This window comes from Gossypium hirsutum, chromosome A12 (genome assembly GCF_007990345.1).
Source record: "Gossypium hirsutum isolate 1008001.06 chromosome A12, Gossypium_hirsutum_v2.1, whole genome shotgun sequence".
In the NCBI taxonomy this organism is placed as follows: Eukaryota; Viridiplantae; Streptophyta; class Magnoliopsida; order Malvales; family Malvaceae; genus Gossypium; species Gossypium hirsutum.
Genome location: NC_053435.1, coordinates 89,546,806 through 89,567,533, shown reverse-complemented (window position 1 = coordinate 89,567,533; position 20,728 = coordinate 89,546,806). Strand labels below are relative to the sequence as shown.

The 20,728-nt window shown below is 32.3% G+C and overlaps 3 protein-coding genes across 7 annotated transcripts; 2 read left to right on the top strand and 1 right to left on the bottom strand.

Moving 5' to 3' along the window:
• Positions 1-8,299: 8,299 nt before the first annotated feature.
• On the top strand, positions 8,300-14,940 carry LOC107946226 (pantothenate kinase 1). 2 transcript variants are annotated; one of them, XM_016880462.2, is made up of 10 exons: positions 8,300-8,764; positions 9,228-9,434; positions 10,617-10,663; positions 10,952-11,068; positions 11,887-12,006; positions 12,097-12,191; positions 12,280-12,373; positions 12,562-12,693; positions 13,829-13,941; positions 14,451-14,940. In XM_016880462.2, exons 1-10 carry the CDS (start codon positions 8,683-8,685, stop codon positions 14,674-14,676), a joined length of 1,233 nt encoding a protein of 410 aa, XP_016735951.2. In that variant the 5' UTR covers positions 8,300-8,682; the 3' UTR covers positions 14,677-14,940. The 2 variants fall into 2 exon arrangements, with proteins under 2 accessions (XP_016735951.2, XP_040938955.1); XM_041083021.1 differs by having other exon boundaries at positions 8,627-8,764; positions 9,259-9,434.
• Positions 14,941-15,180: 240 nt separating this feature from the next.
• Positions 15,181-18,624, bottom strand: LOC121210968 (uncharacterized). 4 transcript variants are annotated; one of them, XM_041083022.1, is made up of 6 exons: positions 18,165-18,624; positions 17,217-17,357; positions 16,932-17,123; positions 16,318-16,440; positions 16,043-16,186; positions 15,181-15,810 (listed from the first exon to the last, which is right to left on the bottom strand). In XM_041083022.1, the coding sequence occupies exons 2-6, from the start codon at positions 17,340-17,342 to the stop codon at positions 15,364-15,366; spliced, it is 1,032 nt and encodes a 343-aa protein (XP_040938956.1). In that variant the 5' UTR covers positions 17,343-17,357; positions 18,165-18,624; the 3' UTR covers positions 15,181-15,363. The 4 variants fall into 4 exon arrangements, with proteins under 4 accessions (XP_040938956.1, XP_040938957.1, XP_040938958.1 ...); XM_041083023.1 differs by having other exon boundaries at positions 16,043-16,168; XM_041083024.1 differs by having other exon boundaries at positions 16,932-17,090.
• LOC121211437 (uncharacterized) lies at positions 18,150-19,511 on the top strand. The gene is made up of 2 exons (XM_041084204.1): positions 18,150-18,230; positions 18,588-19,511. Exons 1-2 carry the CDS (start codon positions 18,150-18,152, stop codon positions 19,245-19,247), a joined length of 741 nt encoding a protein of 246 aa, XP_040940138.1. The 3' UTR covers positions 19,248-19,511.
• The last annotated feature ends 1,217 nt before the right edge of the window (positions 19,512-20,728 follow it).

The following is a 20,728-nucleotide window of genomic DNA, read 5'->3' as shown; positions in this document are numbered from 1 at the left end:
TTAGTTATTGGGTTTAAGTGTGGGTTATGGGTTGGTCTGTGTTGTGGGCTATTAATATTTGGGGTTTGGGTTAGTATTTAGGAATGGGTTGGCAAAATTGGGTATGCCCATCAATTTTTTATTATGCACACTTTATTACATTCATCAATTGTATATATATATTAATGTATTTATTGAGTTGGTGTCACAAGTTAACTCAATACAGACTCAAGATTGATGATAACACCATGATAAACAATTTTAATCTATTTCTTTCCATTTTAACATCGTACATATTTCATGTGATATTATTAATTAATTTAAAACCATACATTTCATTATTTATTGTATGTTATTTTTAAACATTCATTTATATTCTAAATTTGTGATTTCCGCACACATACACATGTGATAAGATTTCTAGTTATCTTACAATGTAAAAAAAATAAAAAACATGAGACATGTCATTTGATAAATCTAATTATGTCAAAAATTATATATTATTAAATTTCAAATTAGAGAGTAGTACAGAGATTGAAATTCAAATTTAATCATTATCATATAATCTAAGGCCTTCTCTTTATATGTATACTTCTATACTATTATTTAAGGTCTTGACTGAGTTGAAGTCACCTTCAACAGGGTCACCAACTCAATTAAGAAAATTACGAAAATATCTTTTCGTAATTAAAATAAATTATATTATTCAAGGGTACATTAGTCTTTTTATATAAAAAACCAAAAAAAAAATACATATGGTAGGATATGAACCTAAACCAATTGCATTTATAAAGCATTTAATTTATCACTTAGCTAAAGCTTTATTTTTATATTTTTATACATTTTAATTTTATTATGCACACTTCAATTTGATTGAGTTGGTGTCACAAGTTAACTCAACATTGACTCAAGATTGATGACAGCATGATGATAAATAAATTAATTTAATTTTTTAAATTTTAATATTGTAAATAATTCATATATTATTATTAATTAATTTTAAGTCATACGTTTCATTATTTATTTTATATTATTTTTAAACATACATTTATCCATTATATTTATAATTTTTACACACATACGGATGTGATAAGATTTTTATTCTAATTTATAGATTAAAAAGCCCCAAACCTCAACAAGAAATGGGGGAGGTAAACAAAATAATAGATGTTAACATAGCAAACGACATTACATTAAGAAGAAGATAATCAGTGAGCGGCAGCGTCACCTTCTGGGGATTGGACTATCCGTAGTTAAGTTGCTGCAAAATCACCCTCCCTTTTTTTGGATGTGTGTATCTGTCTATATTCTCCTTTGTGCATGATGTGTAGGGTTTCTTTAGGAAGATTGGCTTAGAGTAATGTGATTCCATTTTTATGTTCTTAAATTTCAAAGAAATCAAAGAGAGGGTTCAAAAATATCTTCACCAGAAGATAGAAAACAATCTGCGTGGGACAAATAAAAATCAACCTCAAATTTAAGTAAAAATAAACCCAACAACTAAGCCTCTAAATTGAAAAATAAATAGACCTTACAATTAGGTCTTTAAACTAGAAAAAGTAAATGGACCTTGCATCTAAGCTTCTATACTGAAAAACAAAATTGAGCAACAACTTTGTTATACCAAAAATTTTAATGTTGAATGGAGTAGAGCTTTAGTGACTAGTTTGCATCATTTCTCTCTTGATGTTGCTAAAGAGTATATCAACTCTACTTTGAAGCTCAATTTGGCTCGAGAAGGTTTAAAATTTGGAAGACATATCATGCTTTTATCACTGAAATTCAACTCCATCAAAGAATAGGGTACTTTTCTAATGAATACCTAAAGGTATGTTATGATTGTATTTTTTTCTCCATATCTTTACTTAATATTTACATGTTCACTAAATTAAATTTTGATAAAATTTATCAAGCTGTATCATTATTGTATTGTGCTTTGTGTATTTTTTGAGAATTTTTACTATATTTGTTTGTTTGACATTTCAGATTAATTGTAAAGTAATATCTTATGCAAATAAAATAATTAATATTGGGATGATATTATGATTTTTTATGGTAAGATAGAATAATAAGTGAAGGTGTAAAATTTCGAAAATACTATTGAATTTATGACACAAGAAGTTGGAAATGATACTTTGATCAACGGTCAAATTATTATCCATCAGTACATGATGGATATTTTGTTAGTGTCGATATAGAGATACCTACACTGACAGATTAAAATTATCCATCAATATAGATCTTGTGTATACCAACAGTATAAATAAAAAGGCTAACTCAAAATTGACTCAATCCTAAAAGGCTAAAACCCATTTCCCCTTTTTTATCTTTTAACATCAGGTGAGTACACGTCAACCTTGAGAAAATGATTTTGCCATTTTACTCTTGGATTATGTGTTGGGAGTGAAATTTCTCTTTCAATGGGTCCTGCCTTGCACTGGTACTCAAGCAATAGGATTGAAAACAAGCTTGGGGTTTTTGACAAGATGCATATTCTTTTAGTTAATTTTGTATTTATATATGCAGCTATCCAATAAAGATGCATAGAAAATCTCAATTCTCTTTCCATGTTAAAATTAGATTCATTGGAGCTTTGGGTACAATTTCAAATATGCTTACTGGTGTAATCGAGTTCGAGCTCCCGGTTTCAATTGCTATCTATCTTGCTTGATGTTGCTTATATCCCCTTGGCATCGTTTACATTATAGTCTGATGTTTTGTGAAGTGTTGCTTACTCCAAAGTCTGTCCTAAGGTTGAGGGGCATGAAGGGCTTAACACTGTACAATTCGAAGAACCATCTACAGGTAAATAGCCAAGGCCAATGCCATTAATGCTTTCAAGCTTCATGTTTACTTTTTGCTTTTCAACTATTTTTTAACATTTAGCTATGGTAATTTGACTAGGGCAGTAGACATGGAAGCAAAATGTAGTAGACCTAAACAAATTAAATGGTGGTAAGTTTGTACTTCAACATCAAATTCTATTAATTTGCAATTATCGTTTACACTGCCAGTACAATTTTAATTACTTTTAAAAATGGGGATAAGTTGATTCTTGTGGTGATTGTTTGTAATTCCTTACCTAGGGAATTCATATATACAATTTAGCACTCATTCTTCAAGGACTATTATCACCAATTCTTTATCCAACGTGCTTTTGTGAAACCATTAAGTTTCTCAAGCCAGGGCCTAACTTCATAAAAAATCTAAGAGCTTCTTAGGCATCAAATTAAAGGTTTATATATATATATATAAAAAGTAATATAGTAGAAAATACTAGAGTTATCATCTTCACAATGATTAATTTTAAAACATAAATTGCAAAATTAACAAATAATAATTTGAAAAGTAAATAAAAATCTGATTGAATTCAAATAAATATGCAAAGCAATTTAAAAATAATAACACAAATTAATAGCAATGAATTGAAGAGCCAGAATAATTATTTCTCCCTAATATACAATTATTGGTATCGATGTTGCGACATTATGACAATTTGGAATTAACAGTTTATAGGCTTCTCTTGAAGTCATTATGTTCAATCATTTATCTAATTTAACATATATCTATATTAATTTAATGTCAAGAAGACAATAGCAAGCACCATCCCTACAAGATTATGCATAGTAACAATATATGTCTACATCATTACAAATTTAAAGTCAAAGAAATTAAATATGCACCATTCAAGTTTTACATCCATTAATCACAACCTTTTCAGAATTAACAACTAACTCAATTACCCACTAATGTTGATTAGGCAATAACAAGCATAAAACATAAATAACACTTGAATGAATAAACCTCATATTGCAACAAGCATACTTAGCAAAATACTAATAATCCCATATTAGGGTTCCATAATTATTCTAGTTAATAATCCCCTATTAGGCTTCCCAATCTGTTCCCGTCAAGCTCGATGTTTCGGCATTCTTACAGCATTGGGGCTTCAGATGTCGAAATTCAACATATTCTTTTCCCGAACAACAAATGTGACTAATGCAACTCGAATTCAAATTACACTTAAAGTGGTAAACATCCTTAACCATCATGTCATCACATGAAATTCTTTTGTACGTTAATTTAAATCTTTTGTATCAAACACTTGAGCGCTTGTAAATTGCAACCTTCGTACATAAATAGGTAAATAGATTTATCATCTTTGCAATTTTCGGTGGTGTCTAATTGTTAGTTTTTTTTAGGGAAAATAACTTTGCAAATCTATTTTTCATGAGTAAACTTACTGTGTTTTATACAGGGAAACTAATTAATAGTTGCTTGATATACAAGGGGAAAGGAGTATGGAGATCTCATCAAGTTTAGTTGGCTTGAATTTGTGGTTACATCTTAATTTTGTGAAATTTATTATATTTGAGACTTTATGATGCATAATTTAATAAATTATAATACATATTCCCCTTAATTTGTATCAGTGATTTTAATTATATATTTTCATTAATTAGTATAAAAAGTATTTGTCGATGAATGCAATTATCTACCGTTGGCAAAATAAATAAATAAAAATGTAACACACCTCTTTATCCACGAAAATTGTACAGAAATCTATCACTATATCATATAACAATGTACTAACTATTTATTTAACACTCGAAACCTATACCAATGATAAAACTTGTTGGTATATGCACTAGACAATATCTATATAGACAGTTACTATTTTAATGGTCCTCACATCTCGATGTAGATTTTTAAATCTATTTTGACAATCATAATATTCCACGATAAATGGGTATACTGATGTTACATGTAGCAACGGTTAGTTTTCATCAAAATAACCTTTTGATGGTCAATATAGATTTTTTGAACTATAGGGACAAATCTTTTATTTTTAGCCATCACTGAATGATAGTTTATTTGTAGCGGCAATGAAGAAAAATCAAGAAAGACTAATGAAGTGATACATGAGGTTGTTTAAAAGATAACATGCTTTACTCGAAATAGTTAAAAGGTTGATGAAGGATAATCCAAAACAGTTGTATTTGTTGAAATCTTTATTTGATGATAAGAGGATTGATGATGTCTTTTATTTGGTATAGAATTAGTTGGATTTAGTTTGGATTATTGCATTATCAGGCTAGGTGTATGGATTTAGTTTGCATTGTTTTGTGGTCATGTTATAGTGTTTACATGTATTTGCTTTGTTTTTTTGGGTTCATCTCAATAAGAGTAATGAAAACTTTGTATAATATTTTATAGATTTTAGAGAAGAAAATCCGCAAGTCAAATAATTTTTATAATTAGTTACTAAGGGTGAAACCCAAATAATGTTTTTCTTATTTTTTAGAATATTTTATATTTATTAATTTTAATTTTTTTTAAAAGTGATTTAAATTCAAATCTTTAAGTTAAAATTGAGTTTTAAAGCTTGAGCTTGAGGTTAATTTGATATATATTATCATTGTTATATTATTTTCCACTAATAATATATAAAAAATTTATTTAAAAAATATTTTTAAAGCTTAAAACTAATTGAAATTCAAATCTAAAATTAAACAATAATTTTATATGAGTTGTAAATCATGAACTTAAAATTTAAAATTCAAATTTAAATTTAAGTTTTCAAAACTATATTAAATAATTTTCAAGATCAATGTTCACCTTATATGAATCTTGAATTGTTTTGACAAGGATAAACAAATCTCGTATATTTAATATGGTCGAAGTGTTAAAAAGTCGGTTTAGAAAATAGTGTACGTTACACAATGAAAGATTAATTTTTTTCTTAAAATCGAGCATTAGGATATTTATAGTAATAAATTTATCTGAATTATTACATGTGTTTTGTGCGAAAAAGTTTAAGTTGTTTATTGGCTTTCTACCAAATGATTTTCTTTGTTATCTTCGAACCACGATTTGCTTTGAGTGTGGGCTTAAACAACATGAATCAAATGCACAAAATGAAAAATTTTAAATTAACTTTAAGTGAGAAAATTAATTTATTTCTATGAGAATCGAAAATTTTTGAGCTTTTTAGAAAATCGAATTTATTCTTATAAATAAAATATCATTATTTTCTAACAATGTACCAAAATTCAATTGGTATGTCAAAAGCTCATCCCATAGTTCCTATTTATAGGGAAAAAGGTACAACAATTTTACTTTAACAAAAAAGTAACTAAATAATAATATTTTAATAAAAAATAAGTTTCCTTACTTGGGAAATCCTAGGGGCAGCGACAACCCTTATTGAGATTAGGGTTTATCGCCCCTCATAAGAGATGAGTTTTTAGGTCTGTTTTGTGTACTAGTACAATTTTATATTTTATTCATACTTTTAACCAATACTTATAATTTATCCAACTTGATAACTATTTTTTATTTTTCAAAATATTAATTAATTAATCTAATTAAGTTATTTTTACAACTCAATTCTAATTCTTTTAAAGTTATAATAACTTTACTATATTAGAATATATGAGAAATATTTTTAATTGTCCTCTTCAATAAAACTATGATGACTAATTAATTTAATTCTCACTTTGACCTTTAATTATTTAATTATAATCAATTAAATAATAATCTAAAAATTAATTTAATTTCAAAGCCATCTTTTGTAAACCTGATCATGGACTAGGCCACTGACCAAGCCCGAAGGCTTGCCAGAAAAATTGGAGAATTTGAACAAAAATATAAACTCGAAAAATAGACTTAAATAAAAAATAAGACCCATTTTCTAAACGAATTAAGCCTTGAATAAGCTTTTTTTAGCCTAGCCCAGATACCATGCTATCCTTTCTTTTCTTTTCCTCCCGACTCCCCCAATTCTTAAGTTGTAATCCCTAACAGTAACAACAACTAATTTCTTTTCTTTTCTAAATCCCTAACCACTGTCATTTCCTTGTCCTTTTAACCCCTATTTCACAACCGACCCCAACACCCGATACCCATCAGCCAACCCACCATCCTTTTCATTCACCGGTTGACAATGACTGTCTCACGATGTACTAACGTCAAAAGTAAGAATACTGAAATTAAAGATTAGAATTAAGGTGGTGTCCACAAGTATATAGGTCAGATTGTAATATAATTTTTTTACAACGTGTCATATGTATTTTAACTTTTAAAAATATAAAAATAATTAAAAATAATTTTTTTAAAAACAATTAATTACTAACGTTAATTTTTCTTAAAAATAATTCTTTGATAAAGTTAATTCAAAACTTAACCCACTCATATTAGCCTTACACTTGTCGGACTGACTTGATTGCCAAATTTTTTATAATGTTGTAAATCGTTGAATGTAACTGACAAATTTTTTTTTCCTCTTTCAGTGACTGCTGACAAATTGTAACATATTTTTATAATGTTGTACATTATTGAATTTTACTTAAATAATATCGAATCAATTATAGCAGTTAAGTGTGATAAACCAATAAATTAACCGGTATTTCAATTTTACATATTTAAAATTTCAAACTTAAATGGATCTAATGATTTTAAATGTCACACTAAAACATAAAGTATATAAATACAATTTATTTGTAATTTATAAGTTTGGAAAAAAATTTAAATTGATGAGAATACTCTTTATTATTAATTATATTATTAAATTCTCATTGGAATAATAATTTATTAATATTATTATGTGATAATAATAAAAATAATATTAATTAATAAGATAGTCTATTAATGTGAAATTAATTAATTTGATCGTATCTTTTAAAAATTGCACTTTAAAATTAACATAATATGTTTTTAGTAATAATATTCGGTATACTACCAATAGAATTTTTAGGCTCTACAAGGTTAAGGGGTTAACAAGTGTCGTATAAGGGTATAATAAAATATTAAAAAAATAAATATTTTAAAAAAAAAGAGACACATGAGAGTTTTTTAAGGTTATTTTATTATTGTCAAATCGTATCATTTAAATATCAAATAAGAGAATTAATCTTAATATTGAATATATAATATTGTAAATATAATTAAATGATGTAGAAATAATTATAAAGGTGTAAAAATATATTGTTTTTAGAAGCATAAAACACATTGTTAAATCTTAAAAGAAATTATGGGTCAACATGGAAAATTGGAAGAAAAAAGAACATTATGGTGTCAACAAACTTTGACATTAAAATCACTTTTAATTAATTAATTAACACCAATTCAATTAATTAAATTGTGGAAGATTGAATTAGGGGTTGATAAAAATTATATATGAAAATTTTATCGCTCATTCAGTGAATAGTTGTCTGATATACCACTTAATGAAAATATACAATTCAATAAGAGTTTATTTGAATTTTCTTCTAAATAAATATTAATAAAAATAAAGGATAAAAACATTCGAAAATAACTCAAGAAGACAGGGAAGGGCGATGGATGAAAGATTGAAGGGAGTCAAAGATGAAGGTGTTTGACTGGCAGATTCAACTAATCATATCTCATATTATTGTTTTCTTACCCATTTTTGGCCCAAGAAAAAGAAAATTCAACTTGATGATTCAATTCAACGCCACCAGTGGTGGCATAATAATCACGTTTGATTTTGACGAATGGAACGTATAATAATATTACGGATTTCATTATTCCACCAAATCCCTTGTTGCTTTTCTTTATATTCTCTTTCCAACGACGTGCAGATGGGTTAGACGCAGGCCAGAAGAGATCCAAACCTCTTCCTTCTATTTTTTCTCTTTCTCCTTTTCTGGGTTTTAAGCTCTAAATTATTAAAGGGAAAGAATGGATCATCTCGCCCATGTTTCTAACCAACCAAATTCTCAGCCCCAATCTCAAATTTCTCATTTGGCTCTCGACATTGGAGGTTTGTTTTCTATCCTTTGATCTTCCAATTTCCTTCTCCCCCCCCGTTTTGAGCTAATTTGTCACACAATTTAGATTTTTTTCGCTTGTACTGTGTTGAATCCCGGTGTTATTATTGTTATTGTTATTATTTGGTTTGTTGAATTGGGCTACTTTTTGTGCCTTCAAACCTACTTTGCTTCCAGTTTTATCTATTTTCTAGTTAGTGTGTTTTTTTTCCCTCCTAATTCTTTGTTAGGATTTGTAGTTTTCTTTAGTTAACTGTCTGAAAGACGGCCTAACGGTTATTAAGAGAGTTTGAACTTTGGGGTCTGAGGGTTCGAATCAATATTTTTTTATGTACTGAAAAGAAAGGACTGAAGCATTTATACTCATGTCTTTACTTCACACTCCATTTAGAGTATCCAACAATTTACATTTCAGAGATAGTAGAACTTATTACAATCTTCTATGTTGGTTGACAGGTTCTTTGATCAAATTGGTGTATTTCTGTAGATATGATGATAATTGTAGAGATGATGATGAGCTAAGATCCCAAAATGAAAGCCTTGGTTCCGAAAGTGATAACAGCCGACCTGTTCTTGGAGGAAAACTTCATTTCGCAAAGTTTGAAACTAGCAAGATAAATGATTGCTTAGAGTTCATTCACTCCATGAAACTTCACCTTGGTGGTACGTTTACTTTTACTTCTTGTAACAATTATTCCTTAAAGAGTTTTCCTTTAATATCATTTGGCTGTTTTTGGGTTGCATTCTAGAAGTGTGTTTCCTAAATTCTAAGAGTTAGTATGATTGCCAGCGACATTAGTGCGTAATTAGCCACCTGACAGTCCTAACCTGAATAACAGGGGTTGTGAGATCTTATTTGAGTTTAGACGAGGATTCAGTTGCTTAGTTTAACTTAATATGCAAGCTCATTTAGCACAATGAAAGTGATTTCCAGTTTCACACATATTTGCTTGAGATTTGGCTTGTTCATGAGCTTACCCTAGCTATATTTCAGCCTGATGCACTGTTTAGATGAGTGGTTGGATGTTCTTAGTTGGCTACTACTTGTAGTTTAACTACAATTTGGAGAAGATGGTTGTTGTTATCATCATTCTTTAGATGCAGTTGTCCTTGAATATCATTAATTTTTGGCAGTCTTAAATTGATATTTGAGAAGTGTGTTTTTAACTTCTAAAACACAGTATGAATAACAGGGATCGCTAGACCTTATTTGAGCTTAAATGAGGATTGATTGCTTAATTAAGTTATTAGTTAAGCTCATTTAGTGCTAAGGTTATTTTCACCTATATTTGTTAAACTTTGCCTTGTCCATGAGCCTACCCTAGCTATATTTCAGCATCATGCACTGTTTAGAAAGTGCTAGGATGCCCTTACTCATCTACTACCTGTATTTACTACGGAATGGAAAAGATGTTGAATTGAATTCTCAACATCTACCCATATCTATGGTGTGCAATTTGATTTTTGCTTAAGGGCTCTGAAGCATAATGGCATGACTGACAGTATATTACTCCAGAAATTTTTTAGGTGCTCCTGTTTGTTTTTTCTCGTATTCTGGCATTGAATATCGGAATTATATCTTCTTTTCTTATCCAGGGATTTTCCTACTTGTGCTAGGATGATGTTATTTGGGGTTAATACTCCCCTTATCTTTTTTTTTGCCCTAATAAAATACTATCATGTCACTGGACATTGTTTTTTCTTCTGTGGTTAGTACTTAGGAAAGACATCTGGCCTGGTTAACCACAGTTGCAGTTTTGTTGCAATTTCTTGAATATGCTTTTGAAGCTTATTTTATTCTGACATTGCTTAAGCCTATTTTCTTATCAATGATTGTTAATTCAGGTTTCCATGACTGCACTGCCCCTTCCAGTGACAAGATCTTCATAAAGGTAAACTTTCTTGGTATTTTTCTGGTTTTGGGAGGAGTGCAACATTTCTAGATATTCTGCTTTATAATCTGATAGGAGCTACTCATTCTTAATAATTGATAAATTTTATTACTAATCATGTAATCTATGTTCTTTTCTTTTCATTTTTCTCTTGTTTTTGACTTTTTTCGAATGCTATAATTATTACTGCTTTGAGCACTTATTTCTTTCAACCTGCTTGTATCAGTCATATTTGGTAGGATGTTTTGCAGTAGAAAGATACCTTAAATGGCTAATATCTGTCTGCAGGCAACAGGCGGTGGTGCCTACAAATTTGCTGACCTTTTCAAAGAAAAGCTCGGTGTCAGTCTTGACAAGGAAGATGAAATGGAGTGCCTTGTGACTGGTGCAAATTTTTTGCTTAAGGTGGGTTTCTAATACTGCATAAATGTTGTGAGTCTGCACCAATTGGAGTCTTAAATCTTATAAAATCCTCTTATAATCTAAGTAGTCTTTTCATGTCTGACTATCGTGAAGCCAATCCTTTCTGTTTTCCTGCCAAATATATGTGTGCTAATGTTTTTCCCCATTTCACTTCTTGGAAATTTATGCATGCTTGTTAAATATATTGTATTCATTTTGGCTGTCTGACATGATTATGATATTTTCAACAACACAGCATATCATATGATTTAAATGGAAAACTTAACATTATGTCTCTTGCCTTTAGGTAGTCTACCTAACTGGTTAAATATTTACAATCTGATGCTATGGGCAGCTTAAGTGCGAGTGAGAGAATGGAAAGTTATCAGCATTGCTATTTGATGGCAGGGGTATTTTATCAATGAGACTATTCTAGTTGGTTTTCTTATGATATTTGACTTGTTACGGAGTCTTGGCGAGTTATAATGGAAGTGATTTTGAAGTTTTCTTCTTCTCAGGTTTAAATTTAGAGAACACACTCATCTTTGTTTTTGGAAATGCAAGAGTTTTGTTTGTATCTGGAAGTTTTTGCCTATTCTTTTACTCACAGTCATGTTATTCTCCGAAAGTTGGTGTGAACCTTCCTTCTTTTCCTTAAGGGTTGTGGAATATTTTTATCAAAAAAATGTCTGGCAGTAAAATACAGTTTTAATTTACATATTCCTTGACATTGTTCTATAGCGGTTAGCACATAGCTTCTGGCTATTTATTTATTTATTATTGACATGCTCAATATCTATTTGCATATTGTTCTTTGATAGGCAGTCCATCAAGAAGCTTTTACATACTTGGATGGTCAGAAGGAATTTGCTCAGATAGACCCTAATGATTTATATCCTTATCTTCTTGTTAACATCGGGTCTGGTGTTAGCATGATAAAGGTATTCTAGTCATCTTCATTACTTTGGTAATATTTAAAGCTTTTAATATATATATTTATATAGTTGATTTTCAATCTTTTGGGTATATAGGTGGATGGAGATGGCAAGTTTGAGCGAGTTAGTGGAACTAGCCTTGGAGGTGGCACCTTTTGGGGTTTGGGAAGGCTTTTGACAAAGTGCAAGAAGTAATTATGTCCTCATTGACTACTGCAATCTTTAGTTTCCTTCCATACTGTGTTTTATTTTATGTAACCAATTAATTTACTGTCACAGTTTTGATGAGTTACTGGAGCTAAGTCATCAGGGAAATAATAGAGTTATAGATATGCTTGTTGGTGATATCTATGGTGGAACTGACTATGCAAAGGTACGGAGATCTCTTTGTTCTAACTTAGACTAGGAGAATTTCCATTCTCCATATCAATGCATGTAAATTGGAGTTTTCATATCAAATAGCCTCAGTTTCATTCAACACAATAAGAGTTCGTAAATTACCATCTTTGACCTTTTGACATGTAATCATAAACTGCTTTACAATTGTTTTATTAATGACAGATCGGTCTTTCTGCAACAACAATTGCTTCCAGCTTTGGCAAGGCCATTTCTGATAATAAAGGGCTGGTAGATTACAAACCTGAAGACATTTCCCGCTCCCTTCTTCGAATGATTTCAAATAATATTGGTCAGGTTAGTTTCTGTAATGGTTTTCTTGCATATGGTAAATCAAATGTTTATCCTAAAACAGTGCTAACCTTGACGCTTGCCTACTAAAATAGAAAATTTGTATCATTACAAGGATTTTGGCCTTAATGTTGATAGATATTGCTTCTCATGCCTGGTTTAACCTTTCACAATCTTTCCAAGTTCATTTGATGGATGAGAATTCCAGATTTCTGTTTTGCCTAATTGATTTTGTTGCAGAATTAATATTTCAGCTATTCTCAGTTAGTTAATTTAGTTGATATTTCTCTTTTGGGTCTGGGTGAAGGTAGTCCTGATGGGTTTAGTCCATGAGATGGACCCACGAGGGTCTAGTTAGAATTCCATTACCCTGAGAATTACTGTTTCCTTTTCAATTCTGCTTGACTTTTCGGGATGCTGAACCTCCAAATGCATCCGAGAAAGTTCCTGCTGGATCTGAGTGATCTCCTTCTGCATCCTAGTGGTTACTCCTTTGGCTATCTTGCCAGAATGTAGCTCTAATACCAATGATGCAGCTCACTTCTAAATCTTTGGATTTTTAGGAAAAAGAGCCTTTGGAGAACAGAGAGGAGGAGAAGAAACAGAGAAGATCTAAGAGAGAAAGAGTTTTGTCTAATGCTCTATGGCCTTTATTCATTACTGCTCTCCATATATACTTGAGATTCCCAGATCATACAATCCTCAATACCTGATAGCTACTAACAGTAACCGTAACAGAACCAGTAATTCTCATAGTAATTGAGTGGTAACTAGACTAGACTCTCATGGGTCCATCACTTGGACTAAACCCATTAACACTACCTTCATCCAGGCCAAAGGAGAAATATAACTAAACTTCAAAATAACTTAAATAGTAATGATGCTACAGATTATATGGTTACTCTGCTACTCCTTGGGTACCATTGGTTTGTTTAGGATTCAGTTATGTGTATAATTTTTTTTTGCAAGGACTAGCTTTTAGGTTGTCAGTACTTTGATTATACTTTTTATTGGGTCAAAGAAAAAGAAACTTTGCTTTCATGATTTCTCTCATGTTAGTAGCTATAAGCATCATGGTTGTCTTTATAATTAATACTGACTGTTGTTCTGTTGGCTTCATTTTTATCTTTTTTTTGTCCAGATATCTTACTTGAATGCACTTCGGTTTGGCCTTAAGCGGATATTTTTTGCCGGTTTTTTCATTCGGGGTCATGCCTATACTATGGACACTATTTCCGTCGCTGTTAATTTCTGGTAACTATTGAAGTGTTAATTTTTCAGTTGCACTCCTCGTCATAAACCATTTATATGTTTCCCTTTTGTGAAACTCAAATGATAATTCTCAACACTTGAGGCTGATTGTCGAAAATGATTTCATTCTCTGAAGTTCAATTCATCCTCACAGAATCTTCAATGAAAATTAAAATGTGAAAGCTTACCTTGTAGAGGTAATTATTACAATGATAAAATTGCAAACCTCTATTAACCAAAGGAGGAACAAAATTGCTTCCCCTGAAATCCTAACAATTATCCTGTGTCTGCAAGAAACAAAAAAGATTATCTTTAGTAATTTGTGATAAAAAAGTGAAATAAGTTGACTAGCTGGCCATCTTCTTTTTCACTTGATACATAGTTCCATCTTTAGACACCAGGTCCTGTTACTTAGAAGCTGTGCATTCTAATAAGTTTCCCTTTTACTAACATCGATCTTCCTTGATTTTTAATTAATTTTCTTCCTTTCTTCTCTGAATTTTATGCTACAGGTCCAAAGGTGAGGCTGAAGCAATGTTTCTACGGCATGAAGGTTTTCTTGGGGCACTAGGTGCATTCATGAGCTATGAGAAGCAGTGTCTTGACGGCTTGACTGTCAATAAAATACCGCAAAGGTTCCCCATCAGTGTATCCTCTGCCGGAAATAAGATTTATTGCTCAATGAACGGTAAATCAAATGACAATGAAAGTATTGAGTGTACTGTATACAGAACATAGAGATAGAGCATACAAGACAAAGTGATTCTTGTGGAATATCTAGGTAACTGTACAAGAGAGAAGCTCTCCATTCGGAGAACATGTATTACATTATACATATATTGTAGGACCAGTCATTTCAACAGAAACCAATGTGAAGAAACAATAAAAGAGTTGCAACTCACAATTAGACAAGATTGTCTTACATCTCCCTTCATTGTAGATTACATGTACCATATATGTATTGCTTTTTTACTTTCTTCTAATGGAATTATTCTCTTTAAACTGTTTCTTCTTCTGAATGTCTGATTTTTTTGGTTGAATTCAAGCATTCAATTCCAATTCTTGTTTGGTGAGACTCACATTTTGGTATATGATCTTTCAGGGGTCTGCTTTGCACTTTATTTGCTTGTGATCGAGTTCAGATGCTTTTTTTTTTTAAACAAAGAAGTATCAAATGTCCTGACATTCATGTCTGACGTATATTCAAACATCGATATAATAGTATGACCTTTTAAATATATATAAAAGAATAAGAATAGATTTTTCATATCGGACAAATATCCTTATCCAAGTCTTGCAAGATGATGATTCAAATGCTTTTGGAAGATTTCAAAAGTTCAAACTGAAACATCATAATGATGGACATTTTTCATATAAAATACTCACATGCTACAGTCAACAAACTATATATGAACTTAGAACTCATCAAATCGCAGATGGTTCAGCAGTCAATAGCCTCTTACCACGCAGCTTCACATTTCTCCTATGAAGGTTCCATCTTTCTTTAATGTCATTAATCTGCTCAACTTGGTGCTGTTCATTGATTTCGTTGACTGAATTTTCAGCGTTAAAGCCACCCTTTAGTCTAGCAGCTTCGGCGAGCAGATCATTGATCAGCATCTCAGTGGTCTTGCTGGTTATTCCCCTTAGATACCAAGAAATGGGTGGGGGAGGGACGATGGCAGGCTGAATCAGTTGGTCCAAGCTCACCTTCGACCCAATCCTTCCTTTTCCCCCAGTACATGAACAATACTCTGCCCATGTTTTAGGTTTGAAAGGAAAGCAAGTTTCTTCATCAATGAAAAGAGGTTCTACTCTCCAGTGACCTTCAAATTTTTTCATGAATCCTGCATCTACTTGCTTGAACTTCATCTGTTAACAGTCATTATTAGAATTACTGAGAGTAACTCGCTAGTAACCCATGCATGCTCTTTTTGCACACAAGATTAAGCAAAAGAAATTAAATGCTTCACTAAGTGGAGTGTCAAATCCTTCAAAGATTCAAATTGTTGAATGTAACTCAGAACCACAAAAATAAAAGTCCTCACAGAGAAGGCTCACTCATGGATTTTAAAATCTAATAATCGGAAAAAGTAAGCCTTACTGAGTAATCTTCTCTGTTTTGATCCACTAGAACATGAACTGAGATGGTCCCTGACCACCAAAGGAATCTCCACAAAGCTTTCTGCTCCACGTCAACCACCTGTCTTTTACCTATATCAACTAAAACCTGTCTAGATATCACTTCCTGAAGCATAAGATCAGTTTATTAAATAAAAATCAGAAATTTCTGAAAAGGCTTGAAATGTTGAAGCTACAAATGACATTGAAGATGGAAAACATCAAATCTACTATTGCCTGTGAAAATGTACCACTCACCTTAATGTTTTTGAATACTCTCTTGTTATCAGGATCTGTTACAATATTATACACTGCATCAGGAGGCAATCCAACATCAACTTTTGCCTTAAGGTTGCAAAGAGAACCTTTTGGTACACTGACCTGCCAAGAATAACATTAGGTTCCTAGTACTTTGCAAAATGTTAGATGCTTAGGGTAAAGTATCCATCAAAGCAATTAGGAATGTAAGATGACAGCAATCTTGTGCAAACATTAGATATATAATCAACTTTCAAAATTAGAATCCAGGAGTTTTCTTCAGTGTTGGCTATATGAAAGAAATCGTACTAACAAAGTGTACTCTAAAGTTACAAAACTATAATCTATGATAGCTATGTTACTCATACTCAGGTGTGAGTGTCGGACATGAGCATGTGTTAGGCACGGGAATGTTCACTTTTCTTTGTTTTTGGATGGTTGCATCCTCATATCCATGTCAAGAATTATGTCAAACACAAGTGCCAAACATGGGTTCTTTGACAAAAATGAAGAGTTTAAGCAACATAGCATGATATACATGATGTTTGAAAGAAAGGGTGAAACTAGAATAACTACTGAGAATGAAACCACAAATTTCCCCAAGGATTCTTTACCTTTATTTCTGGAGGTTGATTGACCCATATAGGATTTTCTCTCCAAGCTTGCAATTGTTTCTCCAGATCGATCCCCAATCCAGTAGATAAACTCTTCTCCTTCCCAAGAAAAGGGTTAACTGATTTTATTCCAACATTATCCTTACCTAGTCTCTTGATCTGTGACTTTGACAAAAGAAAACGGAACTTTCCCTTCAAAATCCAACATAGAAAAACCTATCTATCAAACACGGCTTTTCAATTTCCATTGAATGAATTTTCCTCTACATAGGAGCCATGACAAACCTTGAGACAATTTTGAAGTTGGTTTGGAAGCTGAAGCAAAAAGGCAGAAAATGCTGGATCAAGAAACTTCGGTGTTCCATTTCTGTCACTCCTAGGAACATCCATGCTTACTTTTCTCCCTTCCATCTAGCCTGTTAAAATCTGAAATTTAATACAAATGTTAATCCACAATAAACTAAAAGATGTGCTAATGCCATTGCTTTGTATAAGAATACTATATCAGCAAGTTTACAGATAGCAGAGAATGGAAAAGCTTATTAACCACCAAAACCTGTAAAACTTTGAACAAATACAGGATGAATGATATAACATTAGAACTTAAGCTTATTCACCGAGGTTAAATGTAAATTTGTTATCCTACATACCAAAGATGAGATAAAGCACACCCTTAGTTAAACAAACTACCCACACTGAGCCACTCTCCAGAATTATTTATTGTATTTGTAACCCTCTGCCCGTATAAAGAAACCGAAGGAAGACATCATATTCTTGTTATGTTTGGGATAAGTCAAGAACATTAAGCCACATCTCTAAAATTTCTACAGCAGCCCCGGATTTTGTGGGATGGTACTCTTTTCAGAAAACCAAAATTTGTTAAAATTTTTTTTGTATTTTCATCAGTTGATTAACTTAAAGCAAAAGTCTCTCGTAATCAGATTAAAGTAACGATCATTCCCACGAACCCTTGATATAATTAATCAAATTAACTCAGCTCTAAAGTAACGGCAGGAGGGAATCATGCATAAATGAAGCGATTTGAGGCAATTTCTTAGCCGAGTCTATCATGGTCTTGGGCAAAATTCAAGATTTGCATTCAACATGGGTGAAGTGGAATCAGCAGCAATCAAAATTGACAACGAAAAATAAATAAAGGAAGAGAGCAGAAAAGGTAGAATCAAAAGCAGATTTCGCAATGAAAAATAAAGACAAAGAATGGGAGAAACTTACAAGGTGGATGGGGTGACAAGAATGTTCATTCCAGTAAAGATTCTTCGTGGGAAAAGAGAGGAGATTGTGAATGGATTACTTTTATTTTCTTTTCCCAGTTTTTTGTTTAGAGTTGTAGAAGTTAGGTACAACACGTGAAGCACACATGGAGCACAAAACCGAGGAAGCAATATGAACTTCAGAGCTTCCCTTCTTCCTATAGCAGTTGTCAACTTGTACCTTTTCTACTCAGCTTCACTAAACTATTACAGCTTGTTTGGTTTGGTGTATTGGCATAGCCAATACACCCCTAATCGGTGGGCCCCATCTAATCCGGGTGTAACACGTCGTTTGGTTTGATGTATTGATAATACGCACCTAATCCATTACCTTCTTAATCGGTGAAAACCACCGATTTCTATTCCCCCTCTTTGCCCAGATTAGCTACCGATTGAACATCACCTCCCTGATTTGCCCTCCCCCCATCCCCTTGTTTCTCTTCTGTTCCTTCATCCGATTTCCTTCCTTATTTTTTTGCTTTTGTTTTCTGCCGATTTCCTCCCAGTCCATTACGCCTCTTTGCTGCCGATTTGTTCCCTCCGTTTCCTTTCTTTTCTTTTTCGCTCTGCCACTCTTTCGATTGCCTTCTCAACCAGTCGACCTTCTTTACTGACCCTTGTTTCGATTCCGAATCCAAGTCCGACCACTCTTCTCCACCCGCGACGCGAGCCTTTCGAGAACGGCCTCCTACCAATCCAGAAGCTCATATTCACTGACCCACTCCAGGCCCTAACCTCTCTGAAGCAAAAGCTCGTATCTTCCTCCACTCAACGAGTCGACTCGGCGGCCCTCGCTGACGCCCTCGAGATCTCTTTGGACCATGCACGTCTCGTCCTCGACACTCTCGCCTCGGTGCTTCACTCCGAATCCGACCTTCTCGTCACCTCGCGCTTCGACGATGTTGATTCCGTTGGTGCTGATTTGCTTGATCTGATCCTGTTTTTGTACATTCAATCGTATAAAAGGCTTTTGCCGCGCTCGCATAAGGATGCAGCTGCGGTTGCTGATGTTTGGCCTTCCACCTCATTCATTGCTGCATTTTGATGGCTTTGAAGTTGGTCTTCATTATGAGTTGTTTGTAATATTTGTTGTCTTTTTCTTTTTAATTCTATATCCAATGCATTGCTGCATTTAAGTAAGAAATTTTGATGGGTGCTGCTAGCAAATGTAATGAAATTAATTGAGAGCCAATGTCTTAAATTGCTTGGTTTGATTGTTCATGTTTTATTGCTTCCATCTGCCTGCTGTTTTAGGATTGCTGTAAAATACGATTAATGCAGCTGGCACTCTATGACTTGCGATGATAAATTTTATGGTTTCATTTGAATTTAGTACCTAAGGCAGTAGGATTTGCTATAATTTTTGTTTGTCCCATTTTCTATCCAGCTAAGTATCTCATTATGTCTTATCAGAAAAAAAGAGCATCTCATTAATACGGATTTCACCTTGTCTGCAAAATTTTGCAGTAATTATATATCTATTCGCTGTTCGAAGTTATAGCTGTAGGCTATAGTCTTTACTTTGTAGCAATTTATGTTCTAGTCTTTGAAGGCATATCCTGGTTTGTGTTATGATATAGCTTGGCAAGTGGCAGAACAGCATTTTTATTTGTTATGAAACAATGCAATCATTATTGTGCTCTTTTTTCTCTTTATGCATTAGTTGCCTTGCTTTAGGGTTGGTTTGCAACCTAAAATTGGTTTGTTTTGGTGTTAAACCTGATTTTATGTTGCAAGAGGAAGTTGGGAGCCTTATTCGCATGGCCAAAATAAGAATGTAGGCAGTTTCAACCAAAACAGGACAAAAGACCTTGCCAGCTTTTAAGCAATCAATCACAGATTTGAGCTGAATTTTTCCTTGTAACATTTCGGAATATAAATTTGGTGCTTTTTTTATTCTTTACGTTCCTATTCTCTGTTCCTTTCTTAACATGTATGGCTTTGTGCCCCATTTTCTATTATGTTCTGATTGGTTGTATTCTTTATTTTACTTCCTCCTTGTTATCAGCCTCTCTGCTGTAACTCTATTACCATGTATTCTTGATAAGTCTTTCTTGTATTTACATATCTTACTCTATTTCCATTTTTTTACTTGTTATTAGCTTTTATTTTGTCTTGGTTTATTCACATAAGTACTGTTTCTTCAGGTTATATCTATGGAAGGGTTTGAGCACCTTGGGTTTCTGATTCAATTTGAAGATAAGGGATCTGATGGAGTTTTCTTAAGCCGAGCAGCTCCCATTTTTGCTAATTCAGATCCAGACTTGTAGAATAATAGTCTCTCTTCATCCCTGCTGAATTTCATTGCTATTTGAACTAAAGGGAATTTGCACAAAATAAAATATGGCCATGCAGATGCATGCAATCACTTTCTATTGCTAAGATTGTTAGATCAATAAAAGATATTTTCTTGCCTTGCCTGGTATAAGCTCATTTGATCTTTGTATGAAGTCATTAAATGTTGATGCTGGTTAAATTTTATGGTTTTCCCTTTGGTATTCTTGTTTTCAGTTATTTTTCTCTTAC

Excerpts from the sequence above, each read along its gene's own strand:
- LOC121211437 (XM_041084204.1), top strand. The coding sequence starts at position 18,150 with ATGGGAGAAACTTACAAGGTGGATGGGGTGACAAGAATGTTCATTCCA. Across the intron at positions 18,231-18,587 it reads GTGGGAAAAGAGAGGAGATT|CTACCGATTGAACATCACCT; the intron begins GTGAATGGATTA and ends TGCCCAGATTAG.
- LOC107946226 (XM_016880462.2), top strand. The coding sequence starts at position 8,683 with ATGGATCATCTCGCCCATGTTTCTAACCAACCAAATTCTCAGCCCCAA. Across the intron at positions 10,664-10,951 it reads GTGACAAGATCTTCATAAAG|GCAACAGGCGGTGGTGCCTA; the intron begins GTAAACTTTCTT and ends ATCTGTCTGCAG. Across the intron at positions 13,942-14,450 it reads TCCGTCGCTGTTAATTTCTG|GTCCAAAGGTGAGGCTGAAG; the intron begins GTAACTATTGAA and ends TTTATGCTACAG.
- LOC121210968 (XM_041083022.1), bottom strand. The coding sequence starts at position 17,342 with ATGGAAGGGAGAAAAGTAAGCATGGATGTTCCTAGGAGTGACAGAAAT. Across the intron at positions 17,124-17,216 it reads AACTTCAAAATTGTCTCAAG|GGAAAGTTCCGTTTTCTTTT; the intron begins GTTTGTCATGGC and ends TGGATTTTGAAG. Across the intron at positions 16,441-16,931 it reads ATCAACCTCCAGAAATAAAG|GTCAGTGTACCAAAAGGTTC; the intron begins GTAAAGAATCCT and ends TATTCTTGGCAG.